This window comes from Sciurus vulgaris (assembly GCF_902686455.1).
Source record: "Sciurus vulgaris genome assembly, chromosome: 3".
Classification (NCBI taxonomy): domain Eukaryota; kingdom Metazoa; phylum Chordata; class Mammalia; order Rodentia; family Sciuridae; genus Sciurus; species Sciurus vulgaris.
The window spans coordinates 45,403,530-45,416,802 of record NC_136463.1 but is presented as its reverse complement, the minus strand read 5'-3'; the positions used below and the strand labels follow the sequence as shown (position 1 = coordinate 45,416,802).

The 13,273-nt window shown below is 34.5% G+C and overlaps 1 protein-coding gene across 22 annotated transcripts in view; it reads left to right on the top strand.

Annotated features, from left to right (window-relative positions):
• Positions 1–13,273, top strand: part of NCOR1 (nuclear receptor corepressor 1) — a gene marked incomplete at its 3' end in the record, with an annotated part of 166,332 nt that overhangs the window by 95,403 nt on the left and 57,656 nt on the right. For 20 of the 22 annotated variants that reach the window (XM_079131648.1, XM_079131637.1, XM_079131653.1 and 17 more), the window contains 2 exons: positions 5,476–5,602; positions 11,770–12,322. In XM_079131648.1, coding sequence (XP_078987774.1) covers positions 5,476–5,602; positions 11,770–12,322 — 680 coding nt within the window. The remainder of the gene's footprint in view (positions 1–5,475; positions 5,603–11,769; positions 12,323–13,273) is intronic. The other 2 variants (XM_079131654.1, XM_079131642.1) reach the window with 1 other exon arrangement.

Here is a 13,273-nt window from a genome sequence, read left to right as displayed (position 1 = left end):
AGAGGAAGATTACATGGAATAAACAAACAGGAATTATACTCAAATTATTGAAAATTTATTATAAATAAAATAAATTATTTTTAAATTATTGAAATTTTTCTTACAAGGAAGTTTTAGTATAATTGTTCTTAAAGTTCTTAGAGTTTTGGCGAGGTCTTCAAAGTGAAAACTATTTTCATAAAAATATTAAGATGTTATTTGCTTTTTTCTGCTATATTGATATTTGGATTGATGGGTAAAACTGCTGGTGGCTTAGGACCAATTGTAGCAGGGTACCTAACGTGCTAGTACTCAATGTGTTCTTCATCTTCAAGCATTTGCAGCTTTTTAAAAATAGTACCTGGTTCAGAAGTGGAGGTTTAACTCAGTGGTAGAGCACTTGGCCTAGCATTTGCAGGGCTTTGGGTTTGATCTGCAGCACCATAGATAATAAGATAAAATAAAATGAAATAGCCAGTTTCACTGAAGAATGTCCTTGATGAAGAATAAAAATTAATTTGAATCTTGAACTTAAGTACACGTATTTTACAACTCTGTTTAATGAAATGGGAAGTACACACATAGCTCTTCTTTTCTACCAAACTGATTATTCTATCATGGAAAAGTACTTTTGCAGCTGTTTGAGTTCCAGGCTGAACTATACTCCTGTTTTCATAGAATATTGTTTTTACTTGAAAGCATGACAAACTATAATTTTTCAAATTTTTATATTTGGCAGTTTTGTTTTTTTTTTGACAATAAATGAGCCTGTCTTTCAGAGAAAACAATAAGTAGTATTTGTTGCAAATTTTAAATTTCATGCTTGCAAGTAAAAAGGAGAATTTTGGAAAATGTGTATTCCTTACCATGTGTATGGGTTTTCCTTAAGTATACAAAAATACCTGAGGTGATCAAAACAAAAAAAGATTTATTTTGGCTCACAGTTTTTGAGATTTCAGTTTATGGTTGCTTGGCCTTGTTGTTTTGGGGCCTGTGGTAAGTTAGCACATCATGGCACGAGCAGCGGTTGGGGAAGCCCATTCACCTGTTTACCTGATGGCCTAAATGAGAAAAGAGACAGGAAGGAAGGGCCCCTAGTCCTGATATCTCCTTCGAGGGCACATACTTAGTGACCTGAGCTCTTTTACTAGGGCACACCACTTAAAGGTTCTACCATCTCCAAATAGTACCATGAGCTGGGGCAAAGCCTTTTAACACATGGAGATTTGGGGGGCATTCCATATCCAAACTATGCTACCATGAATTTAATATGTTCTGGTTACACTTTTGTTGTACCAGAGATGTTCTACTATTGAACCAAATCCCAAGCTTTTTTTTTTTTTTTAATTTTATTTTGAAACAGGGTCTTGCTAAGTTGCCTAGTCTGACTTTGAACTTGAGATCCTCCTGCCTCTGCCTCTCAAGCCACTGAAATTACAGGTGTGCACCACCGTCTCATTACCATTGATGAGATCAATGGTAATAGAAAATTTGGTGAATGAAGTATATCTAAATCTATGAAAAATTTACGTTAACTCAGTATTTTCTCTCTTTCTCTCTCATTTTTTCCCCCCCCTTTTCTTTTTTGGGTACTAGGGGTGGAACTCAGGGTCTTATGCATGCTAGGCTAGTGCTCTTTTACTGAGCTATATCTCCAACTCCTCAGTAGTTTTCAAACGACGGGTTTGTGGTGTTACAATGGATATTATTTACTGCTAAACGATTCATAAAAATGTTTTTAATATACCAAAGTGCAAGACAAATTAATACGTTTTAACAGAGTACAAAAAGTTTCTTAAAGTGTTTTCAGATTTCACCAAACTGTTAAGCAACTACTTACTGAATTTTGGTACAATATCAAAAAATAATATACACAACTAAACTTTAAGAAATGACTGTCTGAGATTTCGTACAGCATCAAAGGGTAATATCCACATTTATTTGAAAAGTTTTTTTTACTTAAGTATCATTTTGTCTTCCAGCTACGTATCTGTGTGAGGCTAGAATTTTTTCATATGCTCTAATCAAAATAACATTGTATCCAAGATTAAATTTCAGTAGACACACATTTGAGAATTGTGTATTTTTTAAATTAAGCCAGGCACTGGAGGCTTCCAAAAACATAAAACAATGACACTTTTTTCTAAGTTATTTCTGGATATTGGGAAATAGTTACTTTTGCTTTTAAAAAAAAAATGTTATTTATGTAGACATGTAATGGGTTTGTTGTAATTTTTAATGAGTTAGTAAATATCAATTCCTATCACTCTCCTGAAGGAAAGGCTGTATTGGGGTCCTTAGACCAAAAAAGTTTTGAGTATCATTAAGAAGAGAAGAATGAATAATGAAAACACAAATATTTAAGCTTACTAAGCTGTGACCCTACAAAGGAAAGTATATTCTCTTGATATGTAATATTGATTCAAAGGAGTATATACAAAGGAACTTTGAGGTTGAAAATAAGAATGTAGTAGTTTAAAATGTCCTATAAGATCCAAAACATAAAGAACAGAAAACAACACAACAAAAAATAGTGACAAGAGGAAGTCTTAACTTTAGGAGACACCACCTGAAATGTTTTGGGAGAAAGTCAAGTCAAGAATGAATCAGATACTGTTGTTTTTTTTGTATTTTTTTTTAGTATTAGAGATTGAACTGAGGTTTCTTCTAACCCATTTTATTATCTATTTGAGACAGGATCTCATTAACTTGTTGTGACTGGCCTAGAACTGTGATCCTCCTGCCTCAGCCTCTTGAATCACTGGAATTACAGGCATGTGTACCATGTGCAGCCAACTGTTGTTTTTAAAAGATAAATGTTTTAATACCAGCAACTCACGAGGCTGAGGCAAGAAGGTCTCAAGTTTGAGACTACCTAGACAACTTAGTGAGACCCTATCTCACAAAAGGGCCGTGGATGTTCCTTAGTGGTAGAACACCCCTGGGCTTAATCCCCAGTATGAAAGGAAACCACAACAAAAAGATAAACTTATTAGTTGGGATTCTCCAAGGAAAAGAACCAGCAGGATGTGAATATATGTATATATAGAGAGAGTGTAAGGAAAGAAAAAAGTGAGAGATGAGGAAGGAAGAGTAAGACAGGAGGAATTGGCTCAGGTGATGGTGGAGGTTTAACTTCTGTGGGGTAGGCTGGCCAGCTAGACTCAGAAAAGAAGTATAGTTGGAGTCCATTCTGCTTCAGAATTCCTCCTGACCCCAGAAAGGTTAGTCTTTGTTCTGCTGAGGCCTTCAGTGGATTGGATGAACCCTCCTCCCCACCTTTCCCCATGGAGGTTAATCTGCTTTACTTTAGGCCACTCATTTAAATGTTAATCTCATTACACTTGTACAGAAACATCCAGAGTAATGTTTGGTCAACTCTCTGGGTAAAGTGGCCTAGCCAAGCTGACACACAAAATGACAAACACCTTTAAAACACATAAAAAAATTACAAACATCTTTAAAACACATAAAATTATAAACATCTTAAAACATCTGTCCAGTTCTAATCATTATAATTATAATTACAATTAAAATGATAGAGACAGCAGTCTCCAGTTGTTTATCTAGAGTGTTTTATCTTTTTCAAAAAGATCTCAAGGACTGGGAATGTAGCTCACTGATGGAGCAGTTTTCTAGGGTGTGTGAGGCCTTGAGTTCAATCCCTAGCACCACTGAAAAAAGAAAAAGAGAAAAGTCTCTAAAACACAGTCCACAAGTTAATGCCAACCCTCAGTAGTATATATATATAGATGTTAAATAAATTGCCTGTGCATCTTGCCAAATTTACTCATCAAATTGGTGAATGCATAGATGTCATAGGTTTTGGAATTTGACAATCTCAGTGAAGAAAATGCTTGGAGATGTACCAGGTTATTGAATGATGTGAAGAGAGGAATTTTGCCCAGTGGTAGTAAAAAGTTATATTTCTTCTATAATTATTAGTAAAAGGACTAAGCAGAATGGCAAAGGAGGGACAAAAATCCATACACTAGCTATTATCTAATGCCTGACGATATTATGATAGCATTCATGGAATTGTCTGACAGGTTTTTGTTGTTGTTGTTGTTCTGTTTTGTTTTTGGTTTTTTTTTTGGTAGATGGACATAATAACTTTTATTTATTTATTTTTTATGTGTTGCTGAGGATCGAACCCAGTGCTTCGCATATATTAAGCAAGTGCTCCACCTCTGAACCACAACCCCAGCTTCTTCTGATAGGTTTTTAAGAAGCATGGAGTGTCTTTCTGGGATTGTTTCCTTTCATTCTTTCCAGGGACATAGACATAGCTTTTTAGCCTTCAGAATTTCACCTAGTTCTATACTCTGGTTGATATTGGAAAATAATTGTTTCTCTTGATTTAATTAATGCTGTAGGTTGAAACCTAAATGGCATTGCCATATGTTAACTAAGAATAATGACTAGGTATGTTGGTAATTTTTAGCATATGGGGCAGTAATAATATATTTCCCTCTCTATGAGGAGTCTTGCTGGGAGAGGCTGACAGGTGAAATATATGAGGGGCATAGAACAGAACTTCCAGTGCCAAGACCTGCAAACACAGGAGACCTTAGGTCTTGTATTTAGCAACATAAGGCTATAAATAAAGTGTAAGTAGCAAGTATCTTGCATTTAAATAAGTACACACATAATAAGTTATGTGAAGAATGAGTGATTTTACATAAAAACACATAATTTGCAAAGTAGAACACACTATTTAAAGAACAACAAAAAAGGAATTTGTCTTCATCAATAGTAAAATGAATTCAGTAGTAACACCAGTGATTTGTTGTTTCTTATGAAGTTGAATAATTCTTAAAGCTAGTATTACTAATAATACACAAAACCAAAAATTACTTAAATGCCTTAAAATAGGAGAAATAAACATTGATAACAGTATTTTTATGGAATTTTTGATAAAAAGTTTTGAAGAGTTTGTAACATAGAGATATGTTCCGTTCATAACTATTTTAGGTTAAAAAAATTAGGATGTATAACTCCATGGGGCTGTCCAGGCTGTGTTTACATGTATACATAAAGATTTCTGTATATTTACATGCATCTAAAGGACCAAAAGGAGCTGTACTAGTATACTTAGAATTTCTAGCTGTTGGAATTATGAGAATTTTTTAAATACAATTTTCTGTGTCTTCCACATTTTAATGTATATGCTATGTTTATTAGAAAATAAATGTTAATTAGAAAGATACTTTTCCTGGAGTAGGAGAGGAACATGGAAATTTGTGGTTCCAAGAAAGGTACAGATTTAAACTTTTCATCAGTTTTGCGAAAGTGACATATTTGCACAAAAGGCCTGTCAGAGGTTGCCTGGAGATATTTCGCCTGCACATTAACCAGAAGGATTGTCACATACATAACCATTGAGTATGTGTGTCTGTCAGTGTTTTGTATTTTTTCAGAAGGGAGAAGGTTTGATTTTTTTTTTTCTCTTAGTTATTTAAATCATAAGTAATTTAATATTGTTTATTCCTTTAGGCTTCACGAAAACCTCGTGAAGAACGTGATGTATCTCAATGTGAAAGTGTTGCTTCCACTGTTTCTGCTCAGGAAGATGAAGATATTGAAGCCTCCAATGAAGAAGAAAATCCTGAAGATAGTGAAGGTATCTTAAAATCTTAAATTCGGTGTGACTTTTATCTTCAAATAAGTTATTTTTAGCTTAACTGTTTGTGTAGGAATTGCTTCATTGAAGAAATGGCATATCTTTGTTGTTGTGGCATAGTCTTTAAACTTGAATATAATGTATTTATTCATTTGATCCACAAATTTTTTATTTATGTAGCATTTAAGATGGTCCGGGTACTATAGCCAGAAGATCTTTACAAGTCCTGCTTCAAACTCCAAGTTTCAACATCAATAAAATGTCTATACATTTGTATCATTTCCAAATTTGCTTGTTCAACTGGTATCATTAGTTACATTTCACTCCTTATTTTATTGTCTTGAGGTTGACTTATTTCATATTTTAAAGATTATTTACATACATCATATGTATGCTTTTGGGTATCAAGAATTAATGACCCTGGAAGTCCCAGTAAAATACTTAAGAAATAAAAATCCTATTTTGTCCTTCAAAAAATGACAACTTCCTACAAAAGTATTTTCTTTAAAGAAAAGGTATCTAATTAATTTATCTGATTTATTTCTTTTGTAAATTGATTGCTTTGATGTGGGGATTTTCATAATGCTTCTGTTACTTCTTTATAAATTACATATTAAACATGTTTAAGTTTTATATATGCCTATCTAAAGTGTTTGAAATTTTTTTTAATGTTTGAATTACCAGAGTTTAAACTTTGTTTAATTAGACCTGTTTTATCTTTTCCTTTGTAGGCCCTTATATTTTATAAACTTAGAAAACCTTACATTCCCCAATTCTAGAAATACTGGATTTATTTATTTTCTACAGGTTATTGTTCTTGTCTTTTAAATGTAAAATCTGTCTTGAAATGGGTTTTGGCTTTGGACAATAAGGACACTTTTCTGTCAAATTTTTGTGGAAAGTGAGGTGATTGATACAATTATAAAGAGAATACTGAAACAAACTCACTCTGGGTAATATAAGAGTTCTGCAAACAATGGAAGATAGGTGTATTCCTGGTGCTTCCAGAGGCCATGAGGGTTTGTTCCTTTTAATATCTGGTAGCTTGTATTCCCTGGACTTACAAATGTAAATGAAACCTGTCCCCCCTTATCCATAGACAACCGAGTCTGAAAATACTAAATGGAAAAATAAAATATTCTGAGAGAGAAAGAAACCAAGATCACATTGACATAATTTTATTACAATATATTATTGTCATTGTTGTAACCAGTTATGGTTATTAATCTCTTACTGTGCCTCATTTACAAATTAAAGTATAACAGGTATAAATGTATAGGGAAAACATTGCAAATGTAGATTTCAGTACTATTTTCGGATTTGAGCATCCACTGGAGAGTCTTGGAATGTATTCCCCATGGATAAGAGGGGACAACTGTATTAATCTCCTTGGGCAGCTATAATAGAATGCTGTAGTCTGGGTGTCTTAAAAGACAAAAATTTATTTTCAAATTTAGATTAAGGTGCTGACAGAATTGCTTTTTGATGAGGATTTCCTTCCTGGCTTACAGATAGCTACTTCCTCACTTTGTCTTCACATGGCCTGTTCTATGTGTTCGCACACTCCTGGTGTCTCTTTTCTAACACAGCCTTGCTGGGATCTCAGTTAGTCTCAGTTACGTCAATTAGGGACCCTTTCTACAAATACAGTCACATTGGGTTTGGGCTTCAGTATAGTAATTGGGAAAACAGGACACAATTCAGTCTATAATAAAGCCCAAGCCTATTATCATAAATTTATTAATTTTAGAACAGAAAGGTGTATTTATGTATGGGTTAGCCTGTCTCAAATACATGATACCAGAAAGTAACTTTTCCCATTTGTTTTCTTTCTGTTATTTTGTCTTACTATGAAGCTTTTTTTGTTTGTTTTTCAAATTGCCAAGTATGGTATTAAGATAATATATCTATCTGATCCAGTGTAGGATGGCATGGTCACATCCTTTATAATCACACGTGGTTGTCCTATGACATCTGGAATTGTGTCCTGTTAATAGGAAGTGAACTTGCCAGTAGAATTGTGGGATCTCTTCCGCATTTCTTTTTGTCTTAGCTTCATTTGGAAAATGTTGTAGAAAAAAGAATATAAAGTGCAGTTTACATGACCTATGATTGCTAATCTCAAAGAGAAGAGTGTAGATTTGCCGTTTATTGTATGGCAAGGCTCTTGCCAATGGAAGAAGGAAAGCAGCTGCTGAAGGGAGAATTGCTGTGTCTGTCTGTTTTCCTCAAATACTTCTGACTGAGTATCTTTCCACAATTAGAGTTAAATCTGGATTTAAACATTACCAAAATTTGAAGTTGCTCTTCTATTTTTTACTGTTTGTTTTTAGGAAAGAAAGATACTTTTGACTGGTGCTTGGTAAAGCATTATGCCTTGGAAATATACCTACTCTTATGGCTTGAAAGAAAATAACTGGAAAAGTGTTTATATCAAATAACATCATCTTTTGCACAATCACTGACATATCTTCTAGTATTTTGAGAATAAACAACTTGTCATTTTGTCCCTGGATTTGGGGCTTCCCATCACTATGTAAACAAAGTTTTAGTCAGGCTTTTTGTTAGCTTGTTGTCATTTTTTTTTTAGTATTTATTTTTTATTTGATTTTATTTATTTACTTTTGTTACAATTCTGGGGATTAAACCCAGAGGTACTTTACAACTGAGCTGCACTCCCAGCACTTTTTAATTTTTTTATCATGAGACAGTCTCTTGCTAAATTGCTGAAATTTGCAACTTGAGATCCTCCTGCCTCAGCCTCCTGAATCACTGGGGTTAAAGATATATGCCATGGAAACACATTGAGGAAGCTGTTCAGTTTTTCTTCATTTTGATAGCATCTTTCACTAATGGTAATTATTACATTTTGTTAGGGCCTTTACTTCATGTGAGGTTCTTCAGAGTTTTTTTTTGTCTGTCTTTTTTTTTTTTTTTTTTTTTTTTGCGTTGCTGGGGATTGAATCCAGGGCCTTGTGCTTGCAAGGCAAGCACTCTACCGATTGAGCTATCTCCCCAGCCCCTGTCTGCCTTTTATTCGTTTTTATTTTGGGGATTTGAACTCTTGAACATTAGGCTCATGCATCTAATTTACCTACTCAGTATTTATACTTGAATGCCTCGGAGCCAACTCAAAGTTAACATCTGTAGCAAGGTCTTGTTTCTCCCTCATCATCAGCTACTCTTCCCTTCAGTCTTCTTTATGTCAGTAAATGTTACTTTGGTAACACTTACTCTCATATTCCACACAAGGTCCATCAACAACAACTCATGTCCACTTTTCCTTGAACATATCTTCAGAATAAGATCCTTTCTTATAGCCATTGCTTCTGCTTTTGTTTTGTGCTCCTGTCCTCTCTATTGGTTTTTGATTAGTCTCCTTGATTCTTTTGGTTCCATTTTTTTTTTTTTTTTTTTTCTTCCCCACAGCAGCCAGCTTGCTCCTTATAAAATGTAAATCAGACGATGCTTCTCTACTCCTGTGATACTTTCCCCTCTCATTAAGAATAGAAACCCAGGTTTTTTGTAACAGGGATTGAACCTATGGGTGCTTAACCACTGAGCCACATCCCTAGCCTGTTTTATTTTGAGACAGGGTCTCTTAAGTAGCTTAGGGATTTACTAAATTGCTGAGATTGGCTTTGAACTTGTGATCCTCCTGCCTCAGCCTCCTGAGCCTCTAGTTGTGCACCACCATGCCTGTTATAGTTTTAAAAATATTTCATCCTGTATTAAAAATGTTTTTTTGGGCTGGGGAGATAGCTCAGTTGGTAGAGTGCTCGCCTCGCAAGCACTAAGGCCCTGAGTTCAATCCCCAGCACTGCAAAAAAAAAAAAAAAAAAAAAAAAAATGTTTTTTCACAGCTCATATTTTTCACTATAAACAGCATCAGAGTATCCTGTTTTGCTTAACATATTTCTACATTTTTTCAAAAATTGTATATCTTGTCCTAGTTTAATTTTTAAACATTTTAAAATTCTTTCTTTCATCCAGATTTATTTTTCTATACAAAGGATGATAGGGCCCATTTTTTTCTTCCAGATAAAGAACCAATTCTGATAGAACTGTTTTATTAAATAAATCATTGTTTAGCCAGTGATTTAAAATACCACCTTTAATATAGTTTAACTTCCCATACACATTAGGATCTATTCCTGGACCTTTTATTCCACAGATGTACTTTGCCACTGTGGCAGTTTTAAACATACTTTAATATGCTGGCTTTATGGTCAGTGTGGATATCTAGAGAGGCAAATTTTCCCTTTTTACTTTTCATAATTTTATGGATTTATTCTTCCATATAAACTATTGGTTGATGTAGTTTAAGAAATTTTTCTTACCTTTTGGATTCTCATTGGAATTATATTTTTTAAAAAACATACATAAGATTTAGGGAAATTTAAAAACTTACATTGTCTATATTGAGAAAATAAAAAGTTAATGCTTCAGTGAACATCTCCATACTATTAATAACCGCAGGATATTGGAAGTAGCCTAAGGACCAGTAATAGAGGACACAAAGATTTGATAAAAATTAAGGTATCTCATAGCCATTCATTTGGCTTAAATTTCAACTCATATTTGAGTCTGATGTGACAGTGCTTATCTCTAGGATTTAAATGCTAATCAGGATATATGATCTCTGGCCTTACAGCATTTATAGCCTCATACAAGAAATAGCTAGGAATCAAATAATTGTGAATATATATTATGAGTTCCAGTAGCATAATTTAACTTTGTTAAAGAACTCCTAGAATGCTTTGTAAGCAAATGATGCTTGAGCTGCTAACCAAAGAAAAAAAGTAGGCAAAATCTTTCAGTAAGACTGTGGTAGAAGATGTATGGGACATTCAGAAAACTTACAGACCAGTGAGGCTGGAATACAGAGAGCTGGGTGCAAGGTAAAGCTTGAGAGGTTGGCAGAGGCCCACCAGGCAGGGCTTTATAGGCCATGCTGACAGTTTTGGAACTTAATCCTAAGAGTTTTGGGGTTTCTATTGCAAAGTTGAGACAGAGAAGGAGAGAGAGTGAATAATGATGAGATTTGGCTTTAAATTACTCTGTATTTGGCATAGATAGTAGTCTGAGATGCAAGGTGAAAAAGAAGAGTCAGTTTTGAATTTAGAGTGGCAGCTGGAAAGTTAAACAATTGGATAGATTCAAGGGATAGTTTTAGAAAATCAGACTTGTCAAAACAGGATATGTAGATTAATGAGAGAAAGGTTTAAAAGATGACTCCTAGGTTTTGGTTTGGTTAATTGGATAATAAACACTAGTAAAAAGAGTCTAATTTTAGAATGTTAATTATAACTCCCGTTGAGGACATACTGAATTTGTGATTCCTCTGGTATATTTTATCTAGGTGAAGGTGCCAGTGTATTAGAAGTATATTTGTAAAATGACACAGATAGTATGGGGAAATACCACATGATTTAAAATCTGTGAAATATTATTCTAGAACTTCGACACATGTGGACTGTTAAGTACTTGGTATGTAGAGAGTCTGAATTGGGATATACTGAAAATGTGAATATATATCAGATCTCAAAGACTTATTACCAAAAGAGGTAAAATATTCTAATATTTTCTGTATTGGTTACATGTTGGTAATACTTTAGACACATTTGGTTAAAGAAATAAATTGTTACAATTAATTTTATCCATTTCATTTTACATTTTTTTTTTTTTTTAAATATAGCTACCAGAAAAAGATTTGGTAAAAGTTAAGGTCTCTCACAACCATTCATTTGGTTTAAATTTACAGATGTGATTTGTACTGTATTCCTATAGCACTGTTCTGGAGTGTCAGCTGTATCGGATAAATGGAAATGCACAGAGAGAGGCTTGTAGAAATATACCAGAATATCGGTGTTTATGGGAATGGTTTTTGTTTCATTTCATTGCTCCATTTTTCTTTGTTCTTCATATTTCAAAATAATTTTTTTTTTTTATGTAAAATACTCTTTCACTTTACACTTTAGAAGGTCAAGACATTTCGATCTTTCACTTTCACAGAAAACTCTAGCTTTCCCAATGGCTGTAAATACTTCAAGGGAGGTCATCAAAGGAGTGTAATTCATTCTAAACAACTACTTTCAAGCATGGTTTCTGTCACCACCTGAAACATGTTCATTATCAGATTTTTATGCTGTATCATTATCTTTAAGGTGCTGAAAATAGTTCTGATACAGAAAGTGCTCCTTCTCCTTCACCAGTTGAAGCTGTCAAGCCCAGCGAAGACAGCACTGAAAATGCTGCTTCTCGAGGAAATCCTGAACCTGTGGCTGAGGTGGACTCCACTACGGAAACGGCACCGAGTGCATCTCCCTCTTCAGCAGTTCCAAGTACAAAACCAGCTGAAAGTGAAAGTGTGGAGACCCAGGTGAATGACAGCATCAGTGTTGAGACATCTGAGCCAATGGATGTAGACCATCAGGAGCACAGTGCTGAAGCGGGTTCAGCTCTTGATCCACCACCCACTACCAAAGCAGACTCTGTGGATGTTGAAATGAGGGTGCCTGAAAACAGTGCATCTAAAGGTGATGGAGATACCAAAGAAAGAGACTTAGAGAGAGGCAACGAGAAGACAGAGCCTAGAGATGAAGATTTGGTGGTGGCTCAGCAGATAAATGTCCAAAGACCAGAGCCCCAGTCAGATAATGATTCCAGTGCCACGTGCAGTGCTGATGAAGATGTGGATGGAGAGCTCGAGAGGCAGAGGTAAGGCTTGATCCTGTTCTTTCTCTGCTGGTTGTCAACTGAGTCACAGGATGGTGCTCGCTACAGAGATGACCCCTATACAGATATTGACGAATTACAGGTAGTCTGTATGATTTTAATATTGGGCTATGATAATGCTGTTCATCTGTTCTAGAAAAAAACAAGAACGGTTATGTGAATATTATATTTAAATGAAACAGATAATACATTTCTTCTAGATCTGTCTTTTCACATGTATTCTGTGATAGCAGAAAAAAATTGATCTCAGCTAATATAGTTGTGAGTAAAACTACAAGTCACTGTGGTGCCTGAAGTTGGCAACTATGGGATATGGTGAAGAAGGTGAAGGGAGGGGGTTTCGGTTCCAGCTGCGCTTTGCTATATACTGGCTTGGCCTCAGAGCAAGGCCTACTTGACCCAGCATTGTAGATGTAAGAAAATGCTGCAAGGTGGGACATGTCAAGTGTTGTGAAAATAATTTTAAATACAAGTTAATGATAATTATAATGACTACTTTTTTGTATCTGTAGTACAGATTAATTTTTAAGTACTTTTGGTCATTAAAGGTAAATTAATATAAAAATTATATCATTAGCATTTCTGTAAGTTATAGTAAAAGATGTATTTTATAGGAGTATATGCTACTTTACTTAATATATATACTTTTAAACTTTTTAGTTTTAGATGAACACAATACCTGTATTTTATTTATTCATCTTATGTGGTGCTGAGGATCGAACCTCACATGTACAAGGCAAGCCCTCTACCACTGAGCCAGGATCCCAACCCTATTTAATATTTTTAACATCCTGGTGTTTCCTTTTCTTTGAGATAAGTGGAATCACCTATAAATGTGTTAGAATGTTGGATTGGGGCAAATTCTGGAAGTGAATTCGAGTAAAACATTATTTAATCAGAAACTCATTGAAATTCTGCTTTTTTTTTACCTTT